This window comes from Lynx canadensis, chromosome F2, assembly GCF_007474595.2.
Source record: "Lynx canadensis isolate LIC74 chromosome F2, mLynCan4.pri.v2, whole genome shotgun sequence".
NCBI classification, from domain to species: domain Eukaryota; kingdom Metazoa; phylum Chordata; class Mammalia; order Carnivora; family Felidae; genus Lynx; species Lynx canadensis.
The window spans coordinates 78,586,760-78,614,082 of NC_044320.2; the positions used below are offsets into that span (position 1 = coordinate 78,586,760).

A 27,323-nucleotide genomic window follows, 5' to 3' on the forward strand; every position below is an offset into this window, starting at 1 on the left:
CCACTTTTTAGCTATTAGGATCGATACTGTCACGAACATTCACATGGTGCAGATCTTTGGGCATCCGTTTTCATTTCTCTTGAGTGGATTCCTAGCAGTGGAATTGCTGGGCTCTATGGTAAGTTTGTTTAACGTTTAAGGAAATTGTCAAAGTGTTTTCTAGAAAAGTGGCTGCACCATTTTCTATTCCCACAATGTACGAGGTTCTGGTTTCTTCACTTCCTCACTGATGCTTGTGTGGTGTTTTGTTTTTGTAATGGTATCATAGTAGGTATAAACTGGTATCCCACTGTGGTTTTACCTTGTACTTCTGTAGTGACAAATGATGTGGAGGAGAATCTATTCCTGTGTTTTTTTAGTGATACCCATGTTTTTAGTTAAATGTCTTCAAATCTTTTCCCCATTTTTTAATTTAGCTGTTGGGTGTTCTTATTGATGTCTAAGTGTTCTTTATACATTTTGCATACAAACGCTTTATCAGAAATACGGTCTTCAAATATTTTTTTCATGCTCTTTTAAGCACCTCTTTTAGGAATCTATTTTGGCTCACTTTAAGCCAGAGATGAATCAGGGAAATCCAGAGTGGTCTTCAGCCCCCACCCCCCATTCTTTTTGATAAGACAAAACACATTCTGCAGGTTCTTAGTGTTTGCTTTAGAATATATTTTGTATTAAACCAAACCTCAGTTATTCCTCTATCCACCCCATCCCCCCGCCCTTTTTGTGTGAGGATTGGTTTTTTTCTTTTTCTTTTTTTTTTCTTTTTTTTTCTTTTTAGGAGTTACAAAGGCTCTTGGCATGTGCTTTATTTTGGGCTCTGAGCAAATCTGTTTTGAAAAGAACCATTTATTTCATTTAGGCTACTCATATTTTCTGAATTCAGTAAAACTCATCGCTGTTTGAACTGTTCCTTCTTTGTCCCAGTTAGGCTTCTGTGCATCCTCTGCCCACATACCCCGTCTTGAGTTGCCATCACTAGTCTATACTTTAGGGCTCTTCCCCATTTTCACTTATGGTTGTGGAGTGGAAGTCATTACTAATCTCAACCATCTCTTTCATTTTTACTCCCTCTAAAAATCAATACCCACGTGATTTTGTGTTTATGGACTATTACTGCTAATTATTATAGGGCAACAAATAGTAATACAAACATCAAATATTAGGAAACTACAGATTTTAGAAATTTTACAAAGTTTTCACAGTAATTTCTGGTTATACTTCCTCATACTGTTCTTCAGAGTTCTAAGGCAGTCCCCTTGGTGTGAAAAATCTTAGGTTGTTCTTGCACATCTTGAGTTTGTATTTATCTTCAGGATGAACTCTCCCCAACTCAGATTGTCTTTGTTTTACAGTTAGTTGCTCCCTATTGTCTGTGAATTTGCTACTGAAAATTTATTTGTAACTCTCAGATCAGTACTTGGTGGCTTTTGAGGTCATTTGTGCACGGGAGCAGAGGCGTGAACACTTTGGGTCACTCTGCATGTTCCTCGTTGGGGTGGACGGGGGACAGCTGTGCCTTCTTGTCACAGCTGGCTTTTAGAGGAGCCTAGCAGATGAAGACAGAAGGGGACAGTGTGGCACAAGCAGCTCCTCTGGTTCTGGAGCCTGTGTTTGGCCCCTCCTGGGATGCTCTCGGGCAAACATCTCTTGATAGTTTGGAAGCTCGTTTTCTCTTTTGTAAAATAAAGCGAACAAGCAGATTGAGTTGTTAGGTTTTAAGATTATTATGTGTTTGAGGTATGTGTGTGTGTGTACGTGTCTCCCCTACTAGAGTGGTTCGGCACTTGGTAATTCAGTGTTTGCTGAAGTTTATAGAACATAAACTACCGTAAGTTATGAGTGTCAACCCTGTGTTTCGGAAGATTACTTAAGCTTTCCGAATTTGTCTCTTTATGCGTAAAGTAACTTGTGAAGATCTCACAGTGTAGGAGCTGGTGCCTATTCCCTTCCTCTCCTCGTACAGTTTTCCCTGAGCGGACTTGGTCGGTTGGACTGAGCACGTATATGAGAGCCAGAGATTGGCTGGAGTCAGCAGGGCTACTTGGCCTGCTGGAGTTCCTGATCCCTTCAGGAACCTGTCTTAACATTCTCTTGGAGTGTGGCTCCTGCAGGGGTCGGCTCAGCTACCCTCCCACACCTTTGGCATTCAAAGATTCTTTCCCTGGATTTCAAGTCTCCTTCCACTGCCTTTGTGAACACTTTTCGTCCTGTTAGGGAAGCTGATTTGGCTTTGGCTAGCGAAGGGTGAAGGGTGGATCTTTTCTTCTGTCTTCAGGTAACATCCACGTACAGAGGATTCACCGGTTTCTAGCACCAAGGCCTGGCCCGTCTCCTGAACCGGGGACGCTCTTGATCTTCCGGGCTGGGCCAACACACTGGATGCTAAATACATGGTGCTTACGGCGCATCTCTTCCGTGTGCCCAAGATTCCGGAAGTGTAGCTTGTTTCCGGCTCGGGTCACCGTCTCTTATTCTGTCCCACACGAGGCAAACAGTTCACGTGTTCTTCTTCCTGTTGTTGCTCATTCTGGTGAGAGGTAGCTTTTTATTTTCTATCCCAAATTCTTCCAGGTGGAAACCTAGACAGCAGACTCTGTTCGCTCTTTCATCAGTTTTTGTGGAATGGGTAACATGCTGGTAGGGTTAAAAAATTCCCAACGAATCGAAAGGTATACAAGAAAAGGTTTTCCATTTCTCTCCATTTTGTCTAGTTGGCGGGTCCCCACTTCAAGAATAACTTCATAGAGTTGGGGACACCTCTACTTGTGCGTGATACTCACATGATTATACGGATAATAGCTGACTTGAAGTCATAATCTCCTTCGGTACATGAAGGAAAGTATGTATTGCATTTTAGAAGATTCCCATCCTAGCTGACGTTAACAGACTTCTTTTGAATGGAATGTACTTCCCTCAGTCTTCCTTGCAGTGCCTCGTTCTGTGGTGGTAACAGATAAAATAGATTTGCCGTATACTTAATGACTTTTGCCAGTATACTTGATATTTAAATTTAGACATGAAAAATACACATTTTAGGTTTTGTGTACATCGTTTGCTTCAGCCCGAGTTGCGAACCTTTTCAGTTTGGGAGCGTAGGTCCATTTTTGTACTTTTTTGTTCCTTCAGAGGCATTTGTTACATTCAACACTGTGGCGGCTGCTGAGGATCCAGCAGAAAACGAGACCCACCCTGTACACTTGAAGTTGTGCTTCTCATTTCTGAACCAGCAGTAGAAGCATTGTTGTCAGTTTCACCGGCCCGGTCTTCATTTAGTTCACTGTTTGTTATGTGACTTGGTCACCATGCTGGCCCCAGTGTATCTTCAGGCATTTCACAAATACGCAGTGCAGCGAAAGAGCTGCTGAAAATCGCTTCCAGGGGAAATGATTGCATCAAAAAGAATTTAGATCAAGTGTAGAGCTGTTTCAATTAACTTTTAAAACTGGTTTTTGTAGGTGAGCACGTTTTATTCTCAGTTGATTGAATCTACTCTGGTAGAAACCTAATCTCTATTTTAATGTTCCACCATAGATGTGTGAGATAGTCATAAGTTGCTGTGAACATACTAGACTTGAGTGTATTCTTAGCCTGCTGGGTGGAAACATGTAAATGATCTGATTGTGACGTCTGGTTTTGGACATGTAGTTTACTTAAGGGCTCGGATCTATTTTCTGTAACTGTTTAGGCCAACATGTTCAGATTTTGTGTAAACGTACATCTAAAATTCAAGTGTAATAAAGAAAAATAGCACTTAGAAATCCGCCGTCAGCTGAGAGGAGCTCGAGGGACTGGAGCTGGAACTTTCTGGAAAATTTTCAAGATTTGCTTCATGAAGCCTTTCCTAAACCTGCAGAGCGGAGAACCAGGTCTAGTCTAGTGTTAGGTAGATCCAGCTAGCTTCAGAATGGTTATGTGAATGTGGCAGGACTCAGTAAACTTTTGACCCTGTTTTTCTTTAACGTGCTCTTTTTGTACAAAAATGTACAGAAAACCATAAGAAATTGTTATCTTAAGTGGCAATATATGAGATCAATTTCTTTTTATCTAGTTAATGATTACTTAATCTTTTGCGGATTGCTTTTACTTCCCTTTCCTTTATGTCCCTTTGCACTATTTATGTCTCTTTGTTATACCCCAAGATGTTTACAGACAGAATGAAACCTATTCTCTTACCTGTTACTGTCTCTGAATTCTTACAAAGTTGCTTATAAATCTTCCCCCAATGCTTTATTTTATACAACTAAAATTAGTAATAAAATATCATTGGAACTTATTAAAAAATGTTTTTACATGATATATTTCAGTTGTTATTGAGAAACTTTATACTAGTTTCATGGAACTCAAATAACTGATTCACCTGCTCCCTCTTGTGGTAAATACTTAGTTGTATCCAACATGCTTTTATTGGTAACACTTTACCAATGAGAATAGAGATTCGGATAGTCCAAAGAGATTTTAAAAATCAGGAGGATGTGGCTAGTGTGCTCAGCCTGGACCGTGTTTAAGGTTATCTGTAGGGCCTAGGCCACACCCTGAGAGATTCCCTTGGTCTGTCTGGGGTGGGAACCAAGCATTTACAGTTTAATTTTTTTTTAATTTTTTTAAAATGTTCATTTATTTTTGAGGGAGAGAAAGTGTGTGAGCGGGGGAGGAGCAGAGAGAGGGGGAGACACAGACTCCGAAGCGGGCTCCAGGCTCAGAGCTATCAGCACAGAGCCCGATGCAGGGCTGGAACTCACAAACCCTGGGATCATGACCTGAGCCCAAGAGAGACACTCAACTGACTGAGCCACCCAAGAGCCCTAGGCTTTCCTAATCGCTATTTGTCTTAATTAAACTTTGATTTCTGTGTATATTTCTATTTTTTCTTCAATGTTTAGCTATTAGAGATAATGGTCAACTGTTAGTACTTTTATTTTTTTAATATGTAATACAAAAAAATGAAACCGTTAGCATTTACAGAAAAACCTCTTCACATTGGCAAATACAGAATAGAATTGGTAACTACTGAATACAAAGTTACATTTATACTTTATCTCTTAGATGGTGCTAGAAAGTGTTGACACTTCTTTTGGATACTGTTTCATTTTTTCCATTGTACCTTTCTGTTAGAATTCTTTTATTAATTTGAAAATCTGAAGACCATTTTTTGGTGGTCTCTTTGACTAGCCCATTATTTTCTGATAAAAAGTTATATGTATGGGTATAGTCTGGACACTTTAGACAAAAGGGTGTAATGACAGAAATGTCTCCTTCCCACCCTAGGTCTCTGAGGCCCTTTCCTTGGAAGTAGCTGTGTTTGTGTTCTTAGTTTTCTAGGTTTTATTTTCTGCTCTATTTAATGCCTGTGTCAAATATGAGTTGTAATAAACAGCATCACACTACATTTTTATCATATATTTAAGATGTTCCAGTTGTATTTTACATTCTAAATAAATGAGATATTGGCAACATTGCTATTTAAGTTCTGTCTTTTATTAATGAATTCTTTTAAATTTACTATTTTTAATATGTTAATTATACAGCTTAATAGTGATAAGGATATGTTTCCATGTTACTTACATTTCGTTCATTAAAAAATCGTAAATGGTGTATTTGCTCTAGAAGTTAATACATAATGTATTCTGCACGTCTGTTTACGGTATGGTCAAACCCTTTATATATTAATGAAATTGTTTTTATACCCAGGTAATGTGAAAAACAAGTTATGTGAAAAACATCCTTAAGAAATTTTCTAAATGAACTTTAACCTTATTTCCAAAAGTTGCCACTTTGGTTTTAGACAATAAGCAGAAAGCAAGGAAAGAAAAAAGAGACTTTTAAGTGATGAACCACCTGTGTAGTCCCTTTGAAATAGAACTCAAGGTCAGACTCCCTCTCTTAAGAAAGCAGTGTGAAATACTGAATAGAAGCCTTGATTTCCAGATTCTTTACATGACACCTTTATTATGTAGCTTATGCATTTGGTCTTAAAGGAAACTTCAGATTCTAGCAATATGGATGTTTTTCATTGATTTCTTATCCATGTAGCCCGGGTTTGGTCTGGTCTCATAAGAATAGTTGATTACTATAGCTAGATTCTTAATGAAGAATGAAAATATGGAAGTCTTTGTTTTACATTAAATGGATCACCTAGGAATTTATCTCCTAGAACAGTATTTTCCTCAATATGTGCATAATGTTAAGTAATTATGAGTTGAGTTTTTTTAGTGAGGAAAACTTTGTTCAGTGTTTCCTAGCATTCTTTGTTTCCTTATGGAAATTCAAATTATTAAAGTATTCAGATTCAATATAAAAAAGATGTCCCCATGTGTTCTCTGAGTTTATTTATTTATTTATTTTTTTGCCACTTTTATTTTTGAAGACAGGTTATTTTTGTTTATGGTAATAATCAGGAATTACAAGAGGTCTAAAATGATACCAGATAGGATGTTCCAGTTTTCAGACGACCCAACTGTTTGACTGTAAGGAGACCAAAACAGAACATTTAAGATTGCATCAATCAGCATAACTTACTTTAAAAGTATGAAAACACTGCAAAGGTAGTTAATTCTACCCGTTGTGTTTTGATGGATCATGTACCTTTTTACCCGTATCTGAATACATTTTTCAAGTATAACCGGTTTTTTTAATCATATTAAATGGAATATGATAGAAATACAGTAGGTTAAAGCATTATCTGATTTTGGCTTGAAGATAGTATCCAAACATTTTGGTTTAATTTTTCTAGTTTAGGTAGTTTGTAGATCATACATCATTTTTTTTCAGGTGCCCTCTGAGCATTCAAACATGATAATTGATGACTGATTTTTTTTTTTGTTTAAAACATCTTAGAGGTCAGTAGAACTCCACTACTATGTATTGTATTTTAATGACATTCAGTAGGGGGTATATCCAGTTAATTAGTTCCTAAGATACAAGATACAAAAAAGAAGTATGTATAAGATAGGGAAGATACATACACGTATTTTTTTCCTAGAAGACCAATTTCAAAATAAAAATATAACTAAAGTATAGAGTAGAAAACTCTGGCTCAGTTTTGGAAGTTCAAAAGCACGTAGCCTACCCAGATGAGATTGTGTGTTACTGTCCTGTGTGTCACGGGGCAGGCGGTAATGCGCCCAGTAGCTTTGGGAGATGTGAATTCGGTTGCTGGTATTCTGTGACTGTCGCAGGTCTCCCTCCCAGTACCGTCTCCTGGGGCTCCGAAAGCTCTCCTTTTCTTCATTCCTAGAATGTCACTCCTCCTTGGCTATGGGTAGAAAGAAATGCTAAGTGTGAGACACCTGAACAGAAGAGTAAAATCGGCTGTGCAGTCCTGCCGCCTGGTGGCCACATTCTGCTAGACGTGGGGAGCTCCGGAAGGCATAGAGTGTAGGAACTTAGCATATAGTGGGATGTGTGAGACATTTATAGGATAGCCATGTTAGCCCATGGTGTCAGGCACTTTAGAATTACCCAGTTTTTAACAAGTGATAAATGAAAATGTAATGGTGAAGAACTCAAAACTTTAGATAAGAATATGATTATTTCTTAGTCAATATTGTCCTGACAGATGGGCTGCTCTCGAGAGAACTCTCTATAACTTAGTCTTTCCGTTTTTCCTTCCTTCCTTCCTTCCTTCCTTCCTTCCTTCCTTCCTTCCTTCCTTCCTTCCTTTTTCTTTCTTTTTTCTTTCTTCCTTTCTTTTTCTTTTTTCTTTTCTTTCTTTCAAAGCCATGGAAACAGTGAGATTTTCGATTCAGCTTTTTAAATCTGGCTAGCAGACATTCACATATTCAAGCCTTTTAAATGCCCCTGTGGTAGAAAAGTGAGCAGAAGTTAAAAGAACTCTGTAAAGACATATTACTATACGTATATGTGTGTGTATTTATAAATATATATATTTTATAAAAATGCTGCTGCTGCTACAATTGCAGGTCCTTTTGGAATAAATCATGGGATTGAGCTTCATTCAGATGTGGTGGAATATGCCAAGGAAAAACTGGAGAGCTTCATCAAAAATAGTGACAGCTTTGACAAGTAAGTATTCACATCTATAGTTTTGATTTGAAAGCAGTTGATAAGCAGCTAAATAGGACATGTCTGTTCCTCAGTGCTGTTCATCGATCCTGAATTGCTCCGCCGAATGCAGCAGAAATCAGTGTGGTATAAAATGACTGAAAAAATTAAGTTAGAGGAATCACGCTATCATTTTTGTTCTGTGTAACTGTAAATTATAAATAAACGCAAAGTAACTTTTGTAATCATTAGTATCACTGCATCCGTCACTGGCGGATACAGTGATAGTAATGGCGGTAGGGTTACGTTCCATTCATTAAAAATCAGACAAGCACCTTTTCTGGCGTTAGAAAATACTGTTCTGAAACTGGTTTTATACCTTTGGAGCGGTAATTTAATAGTTCTGCCCTCTTTAACATAGGGTGATACCTGTTAGAATACAAAAGACTTTTTTTTTTACTTTTTTTTTTTTTTTTTTTTTTTTTTTTACATTTATTGATTTTTGAGAGACAGAGAGAGACAGAGCACAAGCAGGGGAGGGGCAGAGAGAGAGGGAGACACAGAATCCGAAGCGGGCTCCAGGTTCCGAGCTGTCAGCACACAGCCCCATGCAAGGCTCGAAATCACGAACCACGAGATCATGACCCGAGCCGAAGTCGGACACTTAGCCGACTGAGCCACCCAGGTGCCCCCGAAGGACTATCTTAAAAACACTCAATTACCTTGTAATATAACTAGAGTTAATTGTCATAGAAATATATTGATCTATTTTGTGATAAGGTTGTGTTGAAGCCATTGCTTTGTAAAACAGTGTTTTGAACTCGGACTTGCCCTTAGAGAGTGCAGACTTTGGTCCTTCGCCTGGCAGGGGAGTCTTCTCAGTGTGCAGTGTTCCTAAAATTCAGCAATGATAGCGCTACGGGGCAAGGGTGTCTTATGCTGAAGTACACGAGCTCTGCGAAGTTGTGTAAAACGTGACGGCATATCTTCCAACTAGTCATATTTTCCAAGAAAGCCTTAAAGAGCTTAGAACACTAGCTTAGAACAAGGTCACCTTCTCTTGCAAAGTTTTAGTACAAAGCCAGAGTTCTAACTCTGCTTGTCGGGAGTGGGCCTTCCCCACTCATCTCTAGGCCCTGGCCACGACCACGGAGGTGAGAAACTTGGGAGTCTGAGTCAGGGCTGAGGGCTTTTTTCTAAGAGTTTCAGCCTCGGGACAGTGCATGAAGGAAGCGGAGAAGGCCCTGCGAACGTCTGCCGGAGTGTTTTTTCCTCTTTCCTCCCCTTCTCTGCCCGTCCTCTCCGTCCCCCTGCTCTTCGCTTTTTCTCCCCTTGCCTTTGCCAGCGTGTATCTGTCCTCTGGCAAGTGGCACTCGATTGGTTGACGAATAGAAAACGGATACGCTGCTGCTGCAAATCCTCGGTGAAGGGCAGTCTTCTGTCTGGCTGTGGTTGTAATCGGGTTATGAGAGACCTCAGGCGGGCAGGCTGGAGTGAACTGGAACGTGTTCAGGTTTATTTTGTCCTATAGTTAATTCCATGTGTTTGAGCAAGCCGTTTGAATTTTCTGCGTCAATTTGGGGAACACCATCCTTTCTCTTATTTATGCTTGTCTTTATAAATAGTTAAAATTTAAATCACATTGGAATCATTTTTCAAGTGCTTACCGTGTTGGTTCATATTCTGTTTCCAAGAATAACATATTGTTTGACAGAAAAAAAAAAGTTTTTAGCCGAAGTTATTTTATAGGAAATTGGGATTCAGTTTTATCATCCTTTTGTGTCTTATCATTTCTGTCTGCTTATTTGTAACGTGTTAAATGCTTAAGATGTGGACAGGAATATTTTTTATATTGTTGATCAAAACTATAGAATTTTGTTGAATTTATTGGATTCCTATTTTATGTGTTTTGTTGTTGAAACAGTATACACAAAAGGGCCTTTTGAATACATTTGAACTTAGAAAATACAGAGGCACTATTAGTAAAAGCCAGTGTTTAAGTTCTACCATGAAGTCTGGTGTTACTAGATAGTAATCCATTTCCAACAGAATGCACTCAAGGATGAACCTTGAATCCCTGAAGCATCTCTATACAGGTATCTATGGAGCTCAAGTTTAGTGCTGACAACTAGGCCTGGGAAACAATAGAATATGTTATTTAAAGCATTTCTATATTGATGTAATTTATAAATTTTTTTTTTCAACGTTTATTTATTTTTGGGACAGAGAGAGACAGAGCATGAACGGGGGAGGGGCAGAGAGAGAGGGAGACACAGAATCGGAAACAGGCTCCAGGCTCTGAGCCATCAGCCCTGAGCCTGACGCGGGGCTCGAACTCACGGACGGCGAGATCGTGACCTGGCTGAAGTCGGACGCTTAACCGACTGCGCCACCCAGGCGCCCCTATGTTGATGTAATTTAAATATCAAATAATCCGTAACAGAGAAGCTTGAACACTATATATTTAAGTGTCTCAATTAAAATTTTTTTTCTAAAATTGTTTTCATATAATTATAAAACAATTAAAATTTCCTTGTGTTTCTTGAATTTGTTGTTACTCTGATATAGATTTGTTATTCATAAAATGATGAATTAGAAAATATGGTGATACGATTTCTCTAAATGTTTATAATTTTTAATGGTCTTGCTATTTTAGTTAAAATAGACTTTATAACAGTTGTTTTTGAAGCATGGCAACTTTTTAAAGCAGATTCGTACATTAATAAACTAGTCTAAAAAATTAGTTCTGGAAATATTATCTATTTTGGTTTTCAGGTAGTGTTCTGAAGTATTATTTAAATATTTCAGATCTCTATATAGAAGTATCTTACATCCAAAGAGCACTAGGTACTGGGAAAACGTTTCCATTTGCGTAACGTGGTGAGTGGTTGGAAGCTGAGATATCAAAGTCGATGAGTTCTCATTGGCCTCCTGTTTTGGTCCTTTTATATTATTTGGTTTTGGTGACAAACTATAAAGATATAATAGTGTTCTTTCTGTCTTGTGTTTTGATGATTTCTTTGCAATTTTTTTGGTGTTTGTGGATGATATTTCTATTTATATTAACTTTTGGAATTTGAAAAAGTTGCTGTGCAAAGTGATTTTAAAAATCCCATTTCTAAGCAGTCACATTATATTGTAAACAGGTCATCAAGATACATATTTTAATTAATAAAATAGAAAGTAACTCTGGAAAATTAATTGCTCTTTAGGTATTCCTTAGTACCAGATTATTTTTGATTATGTGTAACACAGAATAGGTAGCTGAAACGTAATACTCTTCCTTCCTTATCCTATTGGTTTGGATCTTTTTTGGGGGGGTGGGGAGGGTTGGATCTTTTTTAATCAGTTGCTTTTTCAAAACTATTATGTCACGATTTAAACTGCATTTTAAAATTTTCTTACATGTATCAATTGGAGATCATAACTCCAAATACAGTAGGTAGGGAAAAAAAATCCATAAACTGCTCAACCTTAAAATAAATAATGTAAGGTGACCTTTTAAGAAATGTAAGTGCGTGTTTTTGTGTTTATTTTATAAAGCAAGCTGGGTTCCTGAGTCTTGAAAGTAGTATTTCTTCTTTTAGAAGAACGTGTCTTTATTGTAATGTATGCATTTTAAAATTTTCTTTCCATGCCTTACTCCTATATCAGCAAACAAAATAATTTGGAGAGGCTACTCTGAATTGACTGTATTTGGAGACGGGCAGGAGGGGGAGCTCTCTTGTATGGTTTATCCTTGCTCTACGTTGGTATTTCCAGATTCGTTGAAATTCCCTTATAAACATGACATTTGATTCCTAGGGTCCTCTAAAACATTGGCAAACTTCTCTAGTCAAGGACCAAGTAGTAACTACTTTGGGCTTCCTGGGCTAAATGGTCCCTTTAGCAACTGCTCAACCCTGCCATAATGCAGAAGCAGTCTTAGACACTTTGAAAGGGAGTGGGCATGAGGTGTTGTAGGGACACTTGCTTTACAAAAGCAAGCAGCAGGGTGGATTTGGCCTGTTTGCTGACCCTTGTATCTTCACACTCTTGAGAACACCTTTATTTTAGCCCACTCTGATCTAGACAAGTCTTTGGGCCTAGGTCTTAAAGGCCATTAGGTGTCTGGCTTTCATGAGGGAAGAAGTTTGGACCAGGTCAAGTTATAATCAGTATTTGTGCTTGAGCAGTAAGCAAAATAATCTCTCTGGTGGTAGTTGCTTGGAAGAATAATTCAGTTAAAGTAGCCTGAATTGTAAACCTTTATCCTGTAAATGCTTTGCAAATGAGTTGGTAATTGGTATACACTTTTTTATAGCAATATTATGTATTTATGTAATATATACATGCGCATGTAGTTGACTCAGCTCCCTAGAATGCATGCTTTGGAGTGTGCCATTTCCTAGGAATACATCGCTCGATCCTGTCTCCCCTCCCTTTCAAGGATACTTTAGCCAATTCTGGGAATAGTCTAACATCAGTAGTCAAATGAGTGCAGCATTGTTTGATTTATTTGAAGATTTTCATTCTGTTTGAACAGAAGACTATAGTTTCTATATAGTTTGTTATATACATGAGTCATGATATGAGTACTGAAAACAGTAATGAGATAATAAAAAATAATAGCACCTAATATGTATTGTCTGTTCATTAAGTACCACGTACATTCCACGTGCTTAATCCACAGTCCTAGAGGCCATTTTGGTGTCCACGTTGCCCAAGTGGGAAAACTGAAGACTGGACAGGCTGTGACCTCGGCTATGTCCATCTTTTTATGTACTTCTGAATTAACTATGATGATGTAAACAGTGATTTATCCCAATATTTGTTCCAGCAGGAAGCTACCCATGAATGACAGTCGAGCAGTTTAGCCCCAGATACAAAAGTTGAAGCAGCGCTTATATTTTCGTCATTTATTTCCCTTTGATTAGGATTAAGGAGGGCTGTTAACGTGGTTAAATGCACGGTAGCATTTTTATTACAAAGCATACTTACCCTGTTCACTGGTGAAACTCACCTATGGTGTGAGTTACTTTTGGGGCAGAGATGAGTGAGCGAGGCAATGCAGTTGAGGTATGAGTTTTAGTTAAGTGCAGATAGTATACTCTTTTATGTTTCAAAGATGTAATTGGCTTATGGCAACGTCTAGTGGCCTAATTTGATTTTTAAGTGTAGGTTTGTGTTGCATGTGCTTTGATTTGCCTTGGAAAAAATGCTTCTGTGTCCTGTCGACTTTACCACTAGCATAGTCCTGCTTCCTCTTTCAGAGAATTATGGCACACTTGAAGTAGTTTTGCGATCTATAAATGTACATTCAACATTACTTCAAAATATTTCTCAGATATTTGAATATTTTCGATACACTAATAATGCTCAGATGGTAGCTTTATAGCAATTACTACAGGTTGTGAACTGTTTTCAATCATGACATACATTCAAATGGTGGTAACAGAAGTGCTTGAAAATAGTCATCAGGGCTATTCATCAGTTCTGTATTTTTAACATCCGTGAGAAATGGCACGGGGAAAAGTTGGATTTAGGAGAAGAAATTACCGTTGAAATACTTGGACGCTCGCTTTTATGTGATGTACCTGTCCTGTTTCCTGTAAAGTGTTTAGAGACTGGTTTTGATCCTATGGATTTTCCTAAAGCTTCTTTCAATGAAAAAACACTGTATTTACTTACTCTTCACACTTTGCTTTAAATAATGCTTGAAATTATTCTGAGATGAGATTGATGCAGTTGGAAGGGAAAACACTTGAAAAGGTAAAGTCTTTGCTTTTTAAATTTTACACTATTCCGTAGCTTAATTATTGATTGTAAGAGTTTTTGAATGGTATAACTGCATTTGGAGAGCAAGAGATAATAATATTTCCCTGGATGTTTCTTCCCAGTGGAAAATTCTGAAGTTTTGCCTTGTTTTAACTAAATAGTCATAGCTCTCAAGACCCAAAATGTATATTTTGACTAAGTGTTTTAAGAAAAAGAGGTTTCTGTGATTCATTTGGCAGGTGGTTTTGGATGAGGTCTGAGAACAAGGTAGGATTCTTTCCTATGACTTTGAAATCCTTTATTCCATTGGAATAATTGTCTAAACTTTCAATGACAGCATCCTGTGGCACATGATAAACTAGGTGTGCAAATTGTCAGCCCCCCACTTCAACAGTGTATTGAAGGGGAATGTTGTTTTTTCTACTCTCAGTCAGCTCCTAGACCTAGACTATCCGTCTAAGAGGGAAGCTGCAGGGCAAGGCTAGGTCACCCTGATCTCCTAGCAGCTTATCAAAAGAATTATATGGGCAAGTTGGCAAGGTCCCTGCTGTGAAGGAAATCACCTGTCCGACTCCAGATGAAGATATTTCAACACGCACCTATAAAGAAAACCACTGCTAAGGTAAGTGATGAGAATCCCAGTGTTATTTCGGGCCAGTGTTCGTGTGTAAGCCAAGATAATGTGCTCTCTGTTTTCCCACAAATGATTTCCAGTGTACGTTATTAGTAAGAGCGTGCCAGATAGTTTTCCCTCTCCGCATAAGAGAGTCTGAAAACAGTTCCTGGCTTTGCAGATTTAAATCAACAAATGATTAAAGTCTAAAGTGAATAAATTTGTAGTTATTACACGCATTTCAGAGCTGTTTATTTTGTGTACGGATAACTTCTATCGTTAGGTATAATTCAGTGTAATTTAGGAGCGTGAGTCATCTCCATCTGGGAAATTTTGTTTTGGAAATTTTCTTCAAAGAATAAAAATGATTGCTACTTTTCACTTTACTAACAGACATAAAATTTTAATGAACTTTCCTAAATTAAGAATAAAAATTAGAGCAAGCACACGTGAGCCATAATTTATGAATAATAATAACCACGAAGGAAATGCCGTTTTGGTTTGCCTCCCTGCTCCCCCCTAGGTTTCGTGTAGTTTTTGATTGATGTGAAAAAATGGAATTTGGGTTTTCCTTTTCACTAATTTTAACCTAGATTTCCTGTATAGATCTATAAATAGTGTAGTACTGTTTTGTAGTAAACTGAAAAGCTCTGGTTAATTTATTGCTGAAGTCTTCCAGATTATACACAGATTGTATTTGTGGTTTAAAATATGTCCTTTGCCTCTATAGAGGTTTGTGGAAACTTAGGTGAGATGCAGCTTTCAGAAGATAGTGAAAGCCTACGGGAGAACATGTTTTCTTTATTTTCCTGTCAACACTGGAAGAATGAATAGGAGTTGTAATTTACTCTGATGACACGGTAGCTACCATCCACGTCTCCAGTCAGTCGTCCAGCTCTCTGTAAATATTGCCTGGGCATCATCTGACACGGGTGGGGGCACATCCATAAACATTGGCCTACACACGTCATTAGCCATGGAATTGGTGTGAGTTTATTTATGTGAAATGCTGTTATAAAAATAAGCCACAGTTTTACTGTTAGAATACAGAATGTCTGAGATCCTCAAATATGTACCTAGTTAGAAGGACTAAAGCTCATCTCTACGTCCTTTATTAGGAAAGGTAGTCCATTACCTACTTTTTTTTTTTTAGATACAATGTATAAAATAATCATTTTGAGAATTGTTTTGTGTTCTTTAATAATGTGAAGGATTCATGTATTACTGGTAGAAAAGGTTAAGCCATAGTTACAACCAAGAGTCTCCAGATGAGACACTATCTCTGGCAGATATTTTTCTTAATGACCACTAAACTGGTAGTGTTACAATTTTTTGGTAATGTGTTTGGCATATGAATTTTCTTTCTTTTAAAAAAAAAAATTTTTTTAATGTTTATTTTTTGAGAGAGAGAGTGCAAGTGTGGGAGGGGCAGAGAGAGGGAGACACAGAATCAGAAGCAGGCTCCAGGCTCTGAGCTGTCAGCACAGAGCCCGAAGCAGGGCTCGAACTCACAAACCGTGAGATTATGGCCTGAGCTGAAGTCGGATGCTTAACGGACTGAGCCACCCAGGCGCCCCTGGCATATGAATTTTCTATGTTCTAGATGTTCTAGTGCCAACGTTTGAAGACATTACAGTGTCCTCAGTTTTACTTATGTCCTTGAAATTTTACTATGTTATATCTAGAAATAGTCCAATCCTTTTGGAACGTCTCAGGTTCAATTAAACTTTCAGATTCGAATATTCTGTTAAAATAAATTAATTTGACTATGTTAAATGAAAGTGTAAAGAACTCGTATGTATTTGTTAGAAATATATGTTCCATTTGCATTAGTAGAAATTTATAGATTTAGAGATTACTCCCTAAGAGAAAGCAAAATATACTTGTTCTGATCTGCATTCTAGGGGGAAAAAAGATGAGGTCGTTTTCCTAATGTTATTGTGGCTTATTTAAGATCTTCTGAAAGGCCCAAAAAAGTACCTTTCAGTTATAGGACAGTTGATTTATTCATTAAAGGTGAGGATTTTTTGAAATTATTGGAGTTTTGCCTTTTTTGGCATTTTGAGAAAAACTATCTTCTGTAGCATGAAGTTACAGCTTTTTATAGTGACCAGTTTAGTACAGCAAGGATCATCGTACTGTTACAGAAAGTATCATAGGCACATATTTTTCTGTATCTTTCTGGGCAAGTTTCTCTTCTAGTCCTAAGATTTTTTGGGTCCCTATTCAAAGTGGATAGGTAGAAAACATTTATGTTTTTTGTATGGTTCTCTTAGTAAATGTATTCTGAGGACTGTCATAGGTGATGGAGATACATTTAAAATTCGGAAGAACTATTCACAGAAATAGAAAGGAATACCAGGGGAATGTTTCAAAGGGAAGCCTGGATTAAGGAGAAAGTATTTGAAGCGCCTCGTCAGAGATTATAAGCAGAAGGGTATTTGTTTAGTATCTTTAGTTTATGTGGCTGTTGAAATACACACGCCCCTACACATAAATAAAAGAAATATTGTGCTATTTTACATTTATTTTGGGCTAAATCTTTGAAATCCCGTGTGAATTTTATCCTCACAGTACAGCTCAATTTGGACTAGCTGCATTTTAATGGCTCAATATCCACATGTGGCTAGTGACGACCATCTTGGCTCCCCTGTGGTTCTAGATTGTCCTGTCTCATCTTGACATTTCTCAGGGAGCCTTTCTCCGATTCCCTAGGTCTATTTCCTTTCGTCCTTAGTCTTATGGAATCATATTCCTTTCCTTTAGAGCATTTATTATAGCTGTAAATCTGTATTAGTGACATTCTTTGATTCTTGTCTCTTCCACTAGATGTAGGCTTGAGTGTTTCCCATTCTGTTTCCAATCTTTACACACAACTGGGCTCGATAAATAATATTTCACTTAATGAATTGTGCTTCTTAGGAAATTTGACCAGAATCACACCTTTGATTTTAGAATCAGGCACTAAATTATTTCTAATTAATTTTGCTTGGATGAGGACGGATAAACTGTCACTAATCTGAGAAGTGGTCTTAATCGTAAGTTGTGTACTCGTAATGGTGTTGTCTCAAGTAATAGTTCTGTAAGTTATCATGCATTTTTAACAAATAGGAAGCTTTTTAAACCGTAAGCATATTTTTAAGTTGATTTAATAGACTTGATAAAAGAGGTTTAATAATTTAATTTTTAAAATACAAATTCCCAAAAAATAAGACTGACTTAAATTATCATAAAATTAAATTATTTAAGATGAATTTTTATAAGAATAAAGATTTTTAGATTTCATTGAAAATAGTCTAATGTTTTCTTGTTAAAGAATGTTTACTGTGAGTTTCGTAGAATGATTAAACCACATGATCCACAGTATCTTATACTTAAAAGTCAAGAAACTATATGTTGGCCATATTTTAGGCAATCATAGGTCATACCATAATCTTGAGTTTAAAAGGAATTTAAGCATGGCCCTAACCTAGGTGCACTTTTATGTGTACCATGCTAGTAGGAAGAATGAGATACTGTTAAAATAGAGTTGGGTAAGATTTCATTACTAAAACTAATACTTGAACTGTGTCTTGAAGGGATGGTAGGCATTTATCAAGGGAAGGAAAGAGGGAAGGGTATTTCAGTCAAAGGAGCAGCATGTACCCAGCTACAGGATTTCCAAACAATTTGTGCTAGTTCCTCTAAGCAACTAGAAGCACACACAGTTGACTCTTGAACAACATGGGCTTAAACTGTGCAGGACGGCTTAAATGCAGATTTTAGTACGGTACTATACATGTATTTTCTCTTACTTATTTTCTTAATATTTTCTTTTCTCTAGCTTACTTTTTTGTAAGAATACAGTATGAAGTACATGTAACTAAAAAGTGCTAGTCATCCGTTTATGTTATCATTGTGAGGCCTCCGGTCAACAGTAGTTTGTTAGTAGTTAAGTTTTGGGGGAGTCATAAGTTATACTCGGGTGTTTGACAGCAGGGAGGGGGTCAGCACCTCTAACCTCCGCCTTGTTCAAGGGTCAACTGCAATTCAGTATGTGTGTGTGTGTTGGGGGGGCGGTGAGGGGGAAGAGCAGGGAAGGCAGAGGCAGGAAATGAATCTGGCAGGACAACTTGATGGTAGAGTCATAAAGAGCCCCATGTGGCACTCTAAGGAGCTTCACTCCGTCCTCTGCAGTAGGGAGCAAAATGATGGAGGGGAGACCTGAAAAGTGTGAGCAGCGACGAGGCAGTTACAGTGAAAGAAATAATGAGGCATGGACTCTACCCTAGTGTGGGGGTATGGGGAAGAGAGGGTACACTGATAAGTCATCCCATCCCAACTCCTCAACCCTTCCCACCCCACCTCTAAGCCTCCACTAAGAAGGTAGGGGACAAAAGACAGGGCATAGTTCTGGTAAACTCTTCTTTAAACATTAGTGAATATAACGTGTCTGTTGTTTAGTGAATTTTAATGAAAAGTTGTTATGTAAGAAGTCTATTAATTAGCAAAGGACAGGATATGTTTTACAAAGTAGAAATGATTATGAGTCAATCTTTGTCATTTTTTACCGCATGCCGAAACTTTTAACATGGATTATTCCATCCTCAAATAATAGCCTGACTTTTACGTGTGGTCATATTAACGTTAATCAACTTAAAAGTAAAAGGATATTCCATGAATTAGTTTTCTAAAAGATTATATGTTTTATTAGTGCATTGGGTTTTAATTAATGTTATACGTTAGAAACTATTTACAGATTTGTTACACCTTAAGGAATAAAGTAGGAGTCTAAATAGGATAGTTTGTAAAAGCATAACTCTCTATACCATGAACCAACACTGTAACCAGGAACAGGCAGCCTGGCCAAGATGCCTTTGCTTTGAAACCCTATCTCCTTCTGTTGCATAGGGAGATCCCAGGGGCCAAAGCAGCAGTCACATAACAGCCCTGTAACGTAGCTCTGCTAAAATCTCCCTAATCATAGTGGTTGCTGAAGTGCGTCCTTTCCTGACGAAGCTTTGCCACTGTTAGCCACGGCAGAAATGTCAAACAGAGATGTGGACTGCACGAGCCCTTTTCGTGGCCGCTGGCCCATCGGCTTTTCTTTTTTTTTTCGGAAAGGGCAGTGGAAGGTGAACTTAGTGTATATCACTTGTGGGGCATCACAAGATTGGTATCATGAGGAGCTTTTCCTTATGCTCGTTTTTTAGGCCCTAAGTGAAGTTTCAGTATGGCAAAAAAAACAGGTTGTTTTAAAAATGTGAATTATATCATTGATAATAAAACTATATATTTGATCAGTTTTAACTTCATAAATATGATATTTAAATCAAATCTGATATTTTATCCTTAATTTTGGTAACTTCACTATTTCAAAGAAGTGGATTATGTTAATTTTTTTAGATTTAACCTTTTGTTTAAATGAATTAAAATATATTTGTTTTTTCGTGCAGATTTGAGTTCTGTGAACCCGCATTTGTGGTTGGTAATTGCCTCCAGATAGCGTCTGACAGTCATCAGTATGACCGCATTTATTGTGGGGCTGGTGTCCAGAAGGACCATGAAAACTACATGAAAATCTTACTGAAAGTTGGAGGCATTCTGGTCATGCCTATAGAAGATCAGGTAACTTCTGCCCTTTGCTTAAGCACGTTAGTTTAAGGTGGGAAATGTTCTATCAGTGAAAAGTAGGCTGTGATTTTTAAGGAAGCAGTACTCTTCACAGATCTAGCTATAAAAACAACAAAAACAAAACCTTGAAACAGACTCTTGAACCAAAGCAGATACAGAAGAGATCCTTCTACTAGGGTTTGAAGAGATTTTCGTCTCCCCAGAGCTTAGCCTGTGTGATGTTTGCCAAGTTGCTTCCTCCCACAGTTTTTGTACCCAGAGCTGTTCAGTTGGGTGTGAAGATCTCTACCAGCCACTCAGTTTCCAACATTCTTTAGTTCTTTGAGAGTAGAAAAGAGAAATTCTGTTTGGGATTTGGTTTGGACTTCTTAAATCTGTTAAAGAAACAAGTAAATTTTTAAATCTTGATTTAGTATGACATAGACTCATTTGAAAATATTTTTTCAGTTATGTATCTGCCTTCGGTTTGGAATTATTAGGGATAGTAAGTGTATGAAATACTAATGTATTCAGGAAATGGGTGGCTCTTTCAAAAGGAAATTACTTTAAAAATTTATAAACATGGAGCGACCTGGGTGGCTCAGGCGGGTAAGTGTCTGATTCTATTTCAGCTCAGGTCACGATCTCACGGTCATGACCTCAACCCCTGTGGAGCCTGCTGGAGATTCTCTCTCTCCGCCTCCCTCTGCCCCTCCCCTGCTTGCGCTTTGCTCACACGTGTGCTCTCTCTCTCTCTCTCTCAAAAAAAAATTTTTATAAAAATGTATTTCAAAACAAATCCTTAATATTCATATTAACCTAAATTTGAGATGTTTAAAACGCCTTATGGTTTACACGGTAGGAGATAAATTATATAAGACAACTGGGACCTTGCCTCATCATTTTGGAGTTTATAATCTTGGGGGAGGGGGTCCCTTAACATCACAGCATGTTATTTGCAACTCAGTAGATTTCACCATTACCATGCACTAAGCTCTGTAGCAAATTGTTTGTCCGTAATTAAAAAGACATAATATAAAAACATTCATTAAAAAACATTCCTGGAGAAACATTGTTACTTGAATGCTTCCAGAGTTGAGACTCCCAGATGAACAATCTTCTGTTATCTGTTGAAAATACCTTTCCAAATATTTTTAAGATAGGGCTTCCCATTGGTATTTTATTAAATATTAATTATATACTATCATCCAAATGTCAAATGGGCTTATTTTTATAATAGAAATTGAAGATATTAATTCAGCTTGATCAAGCCATGTACTGAGCTAGTTTTTTTTTTCCAAGGACTGGGGATGAGTTTTTGCCAGGTAGGTAAAACTTGTAATGCTCTTGTGATTAATTACGTTTATTTGTGAAATACTAAGTTGCGATTAGAATTAGAATCTGCATTTTATGACCATCATGGGCAACCATGAAGTTGACTCATTGGTACAGTAATCAGAACGTGGTTTTATTAATGCTTTGTATAATGCTTTAACCAAACAACTGAACCTATGTGAGACATCTAATTTGGGATCCACTGGAGGTGTGGGTTGGAATGAGACCCCTAGAAGGTATCAGACCCCAAATATAACATGATGGGTCACTTGACCATATTTGGATGTTCTATATACATTGATTTATCTATCTTGAGCTGCAAATATTTGTGATTTCTTCTGTATTATTTTATGGTAAGTATTTAAATGATAGTAATTTGGTTGCATTCAAATTACAGGTGATTATATAGCAACCATTGGCAGTTATTCCATGAAAACAAAATTGTGACTGTAAGGCGATCGCATTTCCAGGATTAAGCTATTCTGTCTCTGTGTTTTCCTCCAAATAGTTAACACAAATTATGCGAACTGGACAAAACACTTGGGAAAGTAAAAATATCCTTGCTGTTTCATTTGCTCCACTTGTACAACCAAGTAAGAATGATAATGGCAAACCAGATTCTGTAGGACTCCGTAAGTAACTGTTGGTCCTTTCCGACTGAACCGTGACTGTTGTTAAACTCTTATGGTTGGGATTTAATGGACTATATGATTATGAAAAATCAAATAAACATGCAGTTATATATTCAACAGACTTATTCAGCTTTTTTGTGGGGGTGGGTTAAAACCCCTACCTTGCACCAGACACAGTTAGCTGCCTTCATGGACATATGAAAAGAAGGGGCAGGTCAAAGAAATCATGAATTTATTAATTACAGCTGTGACTTTACTGATTCTATTAAATTTGTTGTCATTTTCTACACAGAAGGATGACAAACACAACAGCCTTTATTTGAGCTGAAAAGAGCTTGGTTGTTCTAAGACCAGAAACAAGTTTCAGGGTAGTCGAAGTTGGTTGGCTAGAGTATAGAAGATAGATTATATACAGGGCTTTCCTTATCAAAGGTAAAGTCAGTGTTGGTTGTGGATAGACTTGTTCGAAGGTAGAAAAATAGTAGACTGAATTGTAGGCGGTGGTAGAGAGAAAAAGAAGGATGGAGAGTTTGGCCTTGAGCGGCTAGCTGAGTGGTGGTACCATTTATTGCTGTTTGCAGGACTGGCGATGGAATAGTTTGGAAATAGGTGTAGGAAGATCAGGTATTTTATTCTGGCCGTGTTTGAGTTTCCTGTTGGCATGCACGTGGCAGGTAGTCAAATGGTTGTAAACCCACTGCACAAGGGGAGGTGTAAATTGGGAATCCTCAACCTAAAAATGGCATTTTCAGCTATGAGAATGGATGAGAGCACTTGGGGGAGAGTGAGGAGAGAGAAGAGGTGTTTGTGTTGGAAATCAAGAAAAAAACAGTATTTCAAGAAAGAGAAAGTAATAAACTTACTGCAGCTGAAAGTAGAAACAGAGGTAAGAGTGATATTAATTGGCTTGTGATATATCATGATTTTGGAAATCGGTGAGTAAGGTTCCTTCCCCAAAATGAACTAACTTTACCATGGTAGACTTCTTGCTTTAACTTGCTTTTTAAATGAATATATTTCAAAGGAACCTGGCTTTACATGTAACTTTATTTTCATTGTTTATTTTACCCTTTTGTGAGCTACGTGGTTTTTGTGGCCTGTTTTTCCCTCTTCCACGTTCTTCCCAATGGAGAGAAGGATTTGGCGGTCAGATAGCTAGGAATTGAAACGTCATTTTTATCACCTACTAAAGGAGTTGGGGCGGAATATGGCTTAGGTCCACACCCTTAAATTAGACTATCCACGCAGCCACAGGCAGTAGTGGCCAGCCTCCCGTCGTGTGGGCTCGCTCCATAAATGCAGGTGAGCAGAGGAAAAGACCAGGGAAAGGCCACACGTGGACAGCTGCTTCGCACGCACGAACCATACAGACCACTCCTCCTGCCGTGGGGACGAAGGTATGTGGTGGTGCAGACAGACCCATGTGGTTCTGTAGTAAGGGGCAGTGAGCGACAGGGGGGGTCTCTTCCCTAGACCCCGGGAGAGGGCTTCCTAGCGTTCTTCTGTAACGGGAGCTGCCATCGGAGAGACCTGTTGACCACTCTTTCCAGATTCACAAGATGCATCAATTCTGACACAGTGCTCTTACATTAATCTCATTTAGAAAGAAATCAGGCTCTCAGTTCAAAAAAAAATTTGAACCTTTCACAATTCGGAAAGTGTTAATCAGCCATTTTTTCCGAATGTACTTTTTGCTGTTGTACGTTACTCACAAAATTGAGTCAATCTACACAACGGAGCGACATAAGACGATTACATAAGGAAACTTGAGTATATAGAAAATTGAAAATAAGAATGATTAAAAAAAAAGGATTATCAAAAAGATCCATTCTGTTAGTAAAGTTGCTCTGCTGGAATGTTGAATTTAAACTTCCTTCCTGTCTGTTCAGAGACACGTGCTAGATGTATTCTGGGACTGAAAGGGACTGGTGCTAGGAACACCAGAATCAAGTAACTGTCACTTGTATTCACATGCATTGTACAGTTATTTCAAAGGATACTTTTCGGTAGACCATACACACACATTCCCTCGTATATATAGGTGTATGTATATACCATATACTACATACTATAATATTTAGTAGACCATACCGTACTAAGATCATTGAATATTTCAACTCCTTGCTAAAAGCAATAACTAAAAGCAATAATAATAATAATAACAAAGTAAAACTATTCTTTCCCTCCTGTTTTCCCAATATTAGAATTACAGGTCATATTTATGACCATTTTCGTTAACCTATCATAACAGGTTAGAGAGTCACAAAAAAGAAGTAATGAAAAAAATTCTGTGACACGGTGGCCTAACCACAAATGTAATAATGTATATCTGTAAAGATATATAAGTGTCCTTATAGAGGTCCCTGTGGACTTCTGTGCATCAGCCATTTAGGTGTTTCACTTTCTCATGGAGACTGTTGTAGCCCGAGACATTCCTCTTTATCTGACAGTTTCCCTAGTTTAGTGTCCTTTAGAGGAGTCTAGTTTGTAAATGTGGTTTTGCAGTAACACAGTTACAAATGGGCAATTTTCATTCTTTCTCATTTTAAAGATGTCCATACAGTACAGCTCTAGGTAGTTAATAAGACTATCCTCTGTGGGTTGATGGACATAACTGTGAATGTAAAGTAGGGGCATAAGTTTGGTTGAAAGGGATAAAAGGGGGAAGAGCCTAAATTAAAAAAAAAAAAAAAATCCGTCATACCTGTGAAATACTTACAGGTGAAACGTTCTATCCAAATTTGTCATCACAATCGTCTGTGGTGGATTTGGGAGGAAGAAATGGGAGTGTGGTAAGATTAGCTGTATGGTGAGGGTTCAAGCTGAGTGGTACATGGGGTTCGTTACACTATTACTCACTTGTATACATACTCGAAAGTCTCTACAATAAAAGGGAAAAAAAATCATCAGCTCCCAATAGCATAAAGATGAGCCAGGAATTACGATTTTGTAAAAAATAAAAGCTTTTTTATGAATAATGTTCACAGAACGAAAATGTTCTGAAGATACTATTTGTCAAAACTTAATAGGATGTTTGGAAAATAAGAACAAGTTTCTTCTGTTAAAATTGCTGATTAGAGAACATTATTTCATTAATTATAGGGGATTAAGTTACGAAAGAATGTTAGCAAAAAAAGAGAACTAAAAAAATACACATGCAAATTTCTGGCAAGTGTATTTTGTAGCTATAAAACTGCCTATATAAATAGTTACTAAAATGTAGTTAGAATTTTCCTCAGGTTTATCACTGCTTTTGATTCAATTCACATCTTCTTTCCTTTGTTCGCGGGGTGGTATGCAACATTCTAAAGGAGCTGCTTCAAGTTCAGGTGGGCCCTATAGAAGGGGAAAAGGAAAAAGGGAAAAATTCTGTACCAACTTAGGCAAAACTTTCCTCCATACACCACCCACTAGATACTTCATCTCGCAGACATGTGGGTTTTTCCACCCCAAGGAATTCTCGAATTCTTTGTGGACACCAACTAGGTGTCCTGTGATCTGACCCCTCCTGTCACTAACCACCGTTCGCATAGACCCCGAAGGTTAAAGGGCTTGTACGAGGCTGCCGCCATCTCCTCCAACTTGAGCCCCCAGCCACAGGTACACGTTTTCACCTGTGTTTCCGTCAGCCTGGCTGTAAGTCAGGAACTCCCGTGACCCCTTTCTGGAATTCAATAATTTGTTGGAGTGTCTCACAGAACCCAAGAAAACAGTTCACTTACTGGATTACGGGGTGTAGTGTAACAGGGGCCAGCACAGAAACAGCCGGCTGGAATCGAGGCTCAGAGGGTTTGTGGGAAGGACCCAGCTTCCGCGCCTCCCCTGAGGGCCCTTCTGGCACTTGCACGTGTTCCTCAGCCCGGAAGCTCTCCGAACCCTTGCAGTGAAGGCTGTTTATGGAGGTTTGATTGATTAAGTCATTGGCCATTTACGACCGACTCAACCTGCAGCCCCTCGTCCCCTCCCAGAGGGTGCTGGTGAAAGTTCCAGTCCTCTGGCAACCAGCCCACTCACTCAGGGGCTGACCAAAAGTTGCCTTATTAGCATAAACCCAGGGGTGCTTGAAAGGAACCTGTTATGCTCTTATCACTTAGGTAACCCCCAGGTGTTTTCAGAGCTCCGTCAGGAATGCAAAGCCAAATGTATATTTCTTGTTCAAAATCTCAGGGGGCAAGAGACTTCATAAGACTTCATAAGACTTCATAAGTGGCAACAGTTATGTGGCCACTTATAGAAGCTGCTGTTTTTGTAGGTTCAAAAGTGGCCCCAAATCAGTGCTTTTGTGAGATTGGCCTAAATATAATGCCCTTTTCAGTCTTTGTTAATAAAAACGAAAGTGCTGACTGCTAGGTTCCCGTGAAATCTTTGCAGAGACTACCTTTTGGGAAACAAATAGAGCTTCCGTGTGTGTGTTAGAGATAACCTTAATTATAATTTTGGAGTGAAAGCTTTGATTCAAAATAAAATTTTAATAGTAGTCAGGGTGAGTATCAAATCCTTAACTCATAACTGGAAGCATTACAAACAAGGGAGTGTTAAAGAATAGAAAATACGGGGGGATTTTGAATATTTTCAATTCTGAGAATTATCTAAAAGTTTGTGTATCATTTAGACAAACTTTACATGAAACTCTTGTGGGTGCTATTTTAGGACTTAAGTCTGAATCTTTTTCCATTCTGGGTCTAGTTGGTTCTTTATGAAGTGAGGTATTCTGACAGTTTAGGATTGAAAGGTTCATCATTCTAACAGTGTCCTTGGAATAGCAGTGTTGGCAGAGGACGAACATAATCCGGGTGTTAAAAGAGAATACCGAAAATGAGGGCAAGGTGCAAGAACCAAGACCAGCTGAAAAGACTAATTATAGCTCTATTTCTTAGCTCTTTTATTAAAATTCCCAAGACTCTTTTATAGATTTATTCTCCACCAGCCTCCCCCACCCCTGCTGTTTCAGTGTTCACTCAGGCACAGGTTTCTTCTGTGTCCACACTCCCCCTTGGGTGCTCGCCAGAGGCTGTTGGCTCTCAGATTTCTGTCCCCAGCCCTGGCCTTGCCCCTGAGTCCCAGACACATGATTCAGCTGCTTGCGGTTGGGCAGGAGCAGAGACCGTGCAGTCAAACGCCCATGTTCAGGTCCCACCTCCTGTCACCTACGACCTCTGTGACCGGGGCCAAGTTATTTCACTTCTGTCTACTTCCTTTTCCTCAGCGCTAAGCGTGCTGTGGCCTCTAACACGCAGAGATGGTGGCCAGCGTGTCGCTGTTGTTTTCCGTTCTGAAATCTTCTTCCAGGAGATGTTCACAGACATTCCAGATTTCATACGGAACAGAGTTCTGATTTTCTCCTCCCCAGCTACTCTTCCTCTTTGTCGTGTCACTAATTGACAGTCGCATCT

The 27,323-nt window shown here is 38.3% G+C and overlaps 1 protein-coding gene across 3 annotated transcripts in view; it reads left to right on the forward strand.

Annotated features, from left to right (window-relative positions):
* The window catches only part of PCMTD1 (protein-L-isoaspartate (D-aspartate) O-methyltransferase domain containing 1), a 69,441-nt gene that overhangs the window by 35,571 nt on the left and 6,547 nt on the right, over positions 1-27,323 (forward strand). For 2 of the 3 annotated variants that reach the window (XM_030304573.1, XM_030304574.1), the window contains exons 3-5: positions 7,920-8,022; positions 19,807-19,978; positions 21,807-21,930. In XM_030304573.1, the coding sequence (XP_030160433.1) occupies positions 7,920-8,022; positions 19,807-19,978; positions 21,807-21,930 (399 nt within the window). Of the gene's footprint in view, positions 1-7,919; positions 8,023-14,188; positions 14,381-19,806; positions 19,979-21,806; positions 21,931-27,323 lie in introns of all 3 variants that reach the window. The other variant, XM_030304576.1, reaches the window with a different exon arrangement.